This window comes from Apaloderma vittatum, unplaced genomic scaffold (assembly GCF_000703405.1).
Source record: "Apaloderma vittatum isolate BGI_N311 unplaced genomic scaffold, ASM70340v1 scaffold10253, whole genome shotgun sequence".
In the NCBI taxonomy this organism is placed as follows: domain Eukaryota; kingdom Metazoa; phylum Chordata; class Aves; order Trogoniformes; family Trogonidae; genus Apaloderma; species Apaloderma vittatum.
In genome coordinates, this window is record NW_009707506.1 from 1,463 (window position 1) to 8,285 (window position 6,823).

The 6,823-nt window shown below is 42.5% G+C and overlaps 2 protein-coding genes across 2 annotated transcripts in view; one reads left to right on the top strand and one right to left on the bottom strand.

Moving 5' to 3' along the window:
* Positions 1-885, top strand: part of LOC104271533 (chromosome unknown open reading frame, human C7orf62) — a gene marked incomplete at its 5' end in the record, with an annotated part of 1,346 nt that extends 461 nt beyond the window's left edge. The window contains 2 exons of the mRNA XM_009866227.1: positions 79-277; positions 706-885. Of these exons, the coding sequence (XP_009864529.1) occupies positions 79-277; positions 706-885 (379 nt within the window). The remainder of the gene's footprint in view (positions 1-78; positions 278-705) is intronic.
* Positions 886-2,370: 1,485 nt separating this feature from the next.
* Positions 2,371-6,823, bottom strand: part of ARHGAP17 (Rho GTPase activating protein 17) — a gene marked incomplete at its 5' end in the record, with an annotated part of 23,184 nt that continues 18,731 nt past the window's right edge. The window contains 1 exon segment of the mRNA XM_009866228.1: positions 2,371-2,501. Coding sequence (XP_009864530.1) covers positions 2,371-2,501 — 131 coding nt within the window.

The window sequence follows — 6,823 nt, forward strand, 5'->3', positions numbered from 1 at the left end:
CGTGCAGTTTATGGAACTCGATCGTCTGGTAAGAACTCCTTGCCGTACTTTGGGATGGAATTCGCTCTTTCCACGCAGTGCTTTACTCCAGGAAATTAAAGTTTTAGTGGTGGCATATAACATCCCCACCAGACTGTTCCCAGACTGGTACGTGGCAACGGCGACGTCTCCCATGACGTGCCCACGAGACTCGACGCGGTCACAGTCTACGGCAGAGGTGGTCGCCGAGTGCCTTACCCACCTACTCAAACTGACGTCCTGCCTTCAGACGTTTGAGGTAAACTTCCAAGAACCAGGCTGTGAGAAATTTACCCAAGTTAACCCCCCAAGCCACACCAGCAAGCAGCTGTGCTTGTCTTCCAAGCAGCATTTACAGGGATGTACACGTGAACACATTCTGAAAGTAGCGTTAAAGCACTACAAGACCCATTTTTTAATTCCAGATTTCTTTCTAGGCTTCTGGAGGGTTATTCTGTGTAGCCATTTGATTAACTAATTGAGTGCAGCAACACTGCTTAAGGCCAGTTGAAAGTCACTGATACTTTACGTCGCCTCCTGCCTACTGCTGGGAGCAGAGGGGATTGTCACGTTTAGTAACCAGGGGGGTACCTCCAGCCCTGGGGTTTTGGGCAAATTTCCTCCGTTTTAACTGTGTCATAGCCCTGTGCTCTTGTAACTGCACTGAAATGCGCTGTTTGTATCAAGGATGACAGTGAGGATACGGAGGAGAGCATACACGCTCTTGAACCTGAGCTGCTCATCCCGGTGGAGACAGTTAACTATTTGTGTAATGCTGAAGAATGTGCAAGTCCAGAAGATTTTCTGAGAATTTATTTAAGTCCTTCACAACTTGCCCTGGATTCAGGTACACCGCATGCAGCTTGAGAGATAAAATTTAGTAACCTACCTTAGAGGTTGCGGCTCCTAACACTGACTTGTGAGTGACAAGGGTTTGTTACAGTGCTAGTGTAGCAACTACACCCGATGAGCAGGACCATCTGCCCTGTTACGAGAAGTAAACAACTGGGCAGCCTCTGGGATTCCAAACTGGGACATCAAGAGAGCAACTACATGTGTATAACACATACTATGTGTCTCATCAAGGCCTTTACAGAGTACAGTTTCATTTTGTAGTTAAGCCTGAGGTGTAGTTTAACTTCAGTAAAACGTACTCTGAAGTATTACGGAATTTACACGTTGAGTAAATTAATTCAACTAATTCCACAAGCGTTACCTCAGTCGACTAGGTTTTTTCTCTCTCGTTCGCAGAGACCGTATGGCCTGTTCCCTCTCGTTTCTCTGTGTGACGCGGGCTGGATCCAGGGTTCCTCTTTGCAGCTGGCCCCATTTCTGTTTAACATGACTCTACACATTAAACAACAGCTCCATATTCATCCCCCGTGTGCTTCTGCTGTAGTTCTTAAGAGAAGGCCACGCTGAGCAGCCGGCGGCTCCCGAGCTACAACGCCGAGGGATCGACTGTGTAACCTTTCCAGCGTCCGCTGGAAGCAGCGTGACTCACAAACTTGAATAAAGATGCCTTAGTTGACAAAAGACAATCTTTAATTTTGTAACTGTTCACCCAACTGACGAATGCAAGCAGCTGTTTCAGAAGTTCTTTCAAAAAGTCAACCGTTTTCAATGAAAGCACAAAAAAACCCCCAACCAAACCCCAAAACAACCCCACACTTCCACAGTTTCATCTTGAAACAGTTGCAAGTTTCACATAAACAAAAGCAGTCTTGGTTAATACAAATAACTACGAAATAAGTATTAAGTACTTATCATTAAGTAGCGATGAAATGATTAAAGATACAGTAAGTTTCCTTCTACAGTCTGACAGTCCTTCAAGGCACTAGAATACATCCACAGTTTTGACAAGGCGACCGAGAACCAGCAGTCACCACCAGCACTCTGGCATTTTTTTTTGGTTCATGTTTTAAAAAGAATCTGCAGCAAATCACCGAGGGAATGTCTCTTGCAAGGCATCTCCTTGTAATGTCTAAGAACTAGAAATAAAAGTCTAACCGTGACATTAAAAAGGTTACTTCCATAATACATGCACTTTAAATAACTAATGTTCTGCTGCTTACTCTTGTGGAATTTCTGCCAACACCACCTGCATTAGCAGCTATTTTGCTTCCTATGCAAGTTGCCGCAGCAATTAATTCCTTCCAGCCAACAGTTTGAAAACCGCCGCCGAGGCGCAGATCATTAAACTTCTTCTGAATGGCTAAATCGCTTCGCTCCGTGATGCACAAGTCACAGACTCTACGCGGTTTTGCCATATCGTCACGAGAAGCTCTTCACTGTTCGCTCTGTTAGTTTTCCCACCGGGAGAGGAACCTTTATAAAGTTCGGGAGCTTCCTCTACAGAGCGGTGCTTTCCGTATCATTGTCGAGATCGAGCATGAGGTGGTTGTGCAGTTCTTTGCTCGCCGCCTCTGTAAGAAGCTCTGAAGGAGGGGTTTGAAGTGGTTCTTGAATACTGGAATTAGAGTCTGCACAAAAAAAAAAACAACACACGGAACAGCAAGTTTAGCAGCAGGGCCAGCGACATCTCGCTCACTCGCGTGTTTCTGGCGCGTTTCCTCACAAAGAGAAGGGAAAGGAAAGATCAACAAAGGCTTTTCCAACAGACGGCTGGCACGTGTGCGCCCACACACACGGACACAGAGAGGCAAACTAAAAAGCTCCTGAATTGCTTCTCCTACCTACCTTTTTGGTTTTAAGGCTTGTACATAACATCAATGCTTCTGAAGAATAGAAGAGAGCAAGTATGATTTAATATCAGATTCCCCAGTGCCCCTTAAGAGTGATAATGTTACTCCAGACTTTCACGTCAAAACATGAAAGTCTCTCAGCAAAAAAAATAAAAATTTAAAATTTGGCACCTAACTCATCAGTCAGGTAATCACCACTGAATCATTCAAAAAAAAGAATGCACGTCAAAAATCTAGATTATTAAATTTTTGATTAGAATATTCTTTTCTAGGGCTTATCACTTCAATATCGTAAATAGAATTTGAGGCATTACTATGACTTCTAGAAGCAACAGGAACACGTATGGTGTCACAAGGAGGCACTGTCATGAGAAGGGGAAGAAATTATTTAAACCAAATGCACATTAACCCCCATTCCTGTTTGTAACAGGGAACACTGTGTTCTTTGCCTCTTCTGAGGGGAGGAGAATTTTTTTCCAAGCCCAGGTGTCCAAGAAGCACCTCAAAATGCTGCATTTCTGGTGACTGACCGCCCTGATGGTTAGAAGACCAGAAAAATCTGTAACAGTTTAAAAAAAAAAAAAAAAAGTAACTGAAAATATTGTCACTATTTTGGAGAAGCTAATTTGTAATATGCCATTACAGCACTCACTGCAATCCAGCAGCTGTTTTAAATGGGAAATAATTTAGATCACTTAAACCACTAAAAAATCCAAATATGCCTTGCTTTTAAACACAGGTGGAATAAACAAAGCATCCTGTCAGGACTTTGACTCGCATCTCAAGCATTAAGCCTTAAATTTAGCCCAGAATTTACTTCAAAAACGTTCGAGTTGAAAGTTTCTGAGCTAAACGACAGCAATTTGGTATTCTGAGATGCTGCGAACAGAGTAGCTGGAACGCCACCGCATCAGGGCCTGACGCCGATGAGGCAGTTAATTGTCTGCACCCGTGCTGCTGCAACCTCCCCAGAATCCTGATTCCAGAATGAACGTTTCCTTTGAGGTGTGAACGACACATTTTCTCCCCAGTCTTGTCTCAGAGTCTCGGGGTGCGCTCCGTTCTCCTGCGAGAGCCCTTCAGTCGTAATGAAATCACGCAGAAGGGACAGAGCGAAGGGTCGGTCTGTGGTGACTTGTTAATACCATCCCCTGGGGGATCTTTTCGAGAGACTTCTCTCCCAGCCCTCAATCTCGTTTGGGAAGTCAGTGTCTCTACCCAGTGAGCAGCACCTTGTGGCACCTACAGACCCAGCCCTGCTCACAGACCTTCGAGAGCCACGGAGAAAAAATTTCTGGGGCTTCTTTAAACCCGAACCTTTTCACTCAGCCTCACATTCATGTGTTTAAGCAGGTCCCCGATCCACGAAACCACGTTTCACGGATCACCATCAGCTCTCCTTTATCCCTGCTGCACTCTCTAACTGCTGCTTCTACGAGAGATGAAAATTTAAAGTCAGTTGATTCCAACTTTAGAATTTTTTTTAGTCATTTTACTAATGTTAACAGAAGCAATACTGCATAAAAGATTAAAGAGCAGTTGTGTGAGTTCCCAAACTCTTGTGGTGTTTTTCACTTACACCACAAAACCTTCTGCGCTGAGCTTGGCCTCGGGAGGTGAGCACAGAGACCAGCACCTGCTGCTCCCTGGGAACTTCCCTTTCACACGTGGCTCAGAAGGGAACTCTGACTTTAGATGCGGGCACAGAATTTCTCCCTGCCACGGCTGCACGTTGAAGGATGAATCGGAAAAGGAGGTAACAAAGGCGACACAGGAGAGGAGTGAACACGGAACAGCTCCATCAAATACGCAGGGAACCCCCGCATAAAACACACGGATTTCTAGGTAGGATTTTTTTTTTGTAAGTGGAAAAAAGTCCGAGGTGAAACTGGCCAGTCAAAACACGAACCGCTTCACACGTTCTAGTCTCCAATGCTTTTTAGTACGTTAATGTATGAGCGAGCATCAAACAGCCATTCTTTTCGCATGCCAGGCTAACGGTAATGCAAGCAAGCGGTGTTACTGGTGACAGGTTAGTAGTGGGCGTTAGCACACACATGATTATGAATTAGCAACATTTTTGGCCAATCATATGCCTTTTCCTTACCATTCAACTTGCCAATACAGTTCCTACTGAATGCAGGTCAAACATCTAGATTATTTAATAAAATTTTTGATTAGAATATTCTCTTCTAGGGCTTATCACTTTAATACCATAAATAGAATTTGAGGCATTACTAAAGCCCAGTACCTGGACAAAGGAATTCAACAGTATCCTGAAAGCAACTCAGAATTTCGGTTCTGACATTACGAAGTTTGCTGGCAACTTAATTTTGGCTTCCATTATTCCCACTTGTTTTCCCTTGCTCCACTATTGAAGGTTAAAATTAACAACAGCTATTTCACATTGTGAATTAGATAAGCCAGTCTATAATAAGTGCTTATATGTGCATGTGTCAGTGTTAGAGCAGCTACTCTTGTGTAATATGCAGTGGTGTTAATTCAGAACATATATTAATCCTTTAAAAAAAAAAAAAAAATTGATCCGGAGAAGGTGGATGATCCTGTACGGAGTGTACTGCTGCTGGTAAGCCTGAGCATCACTTCAACTGTTCCCCAAGTCTTTTTTTATTTATTTTATTTTTGCAAAACATACCAGATTTTCTAGGTTTCTTTATCAGTTTTGCTAGACAATCCTTCATCCTTGGCTTTTTTTTTTCTCCAGTACACTGCAGTAAAACAAACCCTGCTTGTCTGCTATCGTTAAAGCAACTTCCTCAGAACCAGAAAAAATCCCAAATGAAAATAAACAAGGGCAACCTGTGGAACACAACTTAGTCATTAGGGTTATGTCTTCCCTTGAACTTCCCATTCTTAATGCATTTGCAAGTGCCATAAAGACCCAGCCTTATTTCTGTTTTCACTGGGGAAACAGATTGTATTTTATTTAAAGATACTGACAAAAAGAACAGAAGTAAAATCAGGAAAAGTCTGTTATTTTAAAAAGCAAAGCTACTTTTTAGTTGCTTAAGCAGCTCATTCACTGCTAGTTTCTCCAATTTAAAAAAAAAACCAACCTGAAACTACTTCCAACTTGACTTTTCAATCCAATACTGATTTTGGTGCCTTTCCTGTAAGCAGGCAAATCTTGAGATAATTCAGGAATTCTTGAGATAATTCAGTCTCAGCTTCTTCACCTACCGTGCAGCTGTTTCCTTAACGAGGCAGCATCTCTCTAACCCATTACCCAGGAATGTAAGATTATTAATGTGTCGCCTGTTCAGCCGCAGCTCCCAAACTGGTGCTATTAGTGAGGCTGGAGCTGACAGAATGCAAATACACACATGCCAGAACGCAGATGCTGCTGGGGGGGCTTTTCCGCAGACACCTTTAGTCCCATGAACATGTATTTGGGCAAATAAATCCCAAGTAGTTACAAATAACTAAAAGCCTAAAGTGAAAGCTACATAACAATGCAACTGTAAAAACACTGAACTGTGGGAAATAACCACGAGCTTCAATATCTGCCTGCGCTGATGAGAACAAACCTGTTCTGAAGGGGTCACTGCTTCACACGTACTTGTGGACCAGCAGTTCTGGTGACTTGGTGTGAAGTGTTACTTCCTTACAGATACTTACACATTTTGTTTCAAGCACTAACTTAATGTTCACAAGACTATTAAAATTAAGCAGCATAGGTCTTAAAATCTTTTAAATGGAATGACATGTAGTAATGAGATAACACAGAGTTGACAAAGAGCACATATTCCAAAGCGCATATACAAAAAAAAAAAAAGCTACAAATAAAAAATTGCTGTGCAGGAGCATTTTAGCTTATATTGCATGTTTCTGGTAAGTACAAACCTTATTCGCAGTAACCATCCCCACCTGTGAAGGCATCATGGGGTAAAGCTGTTAGGCAACAGAATTTATACTTTGTACTCCAACACATTAGTCTTATTCTAGAGAAGCTGCGCTGTCACTGTGAGGTTTTAACTATTATTAAATGTAAGTAGATTTAAAAACATTAGTCTCCTATATTCCTTAGCTCTCTCTTCAGAACTTCCTAAAATCGGCAGAGACTCAGCAAGAAAACATTT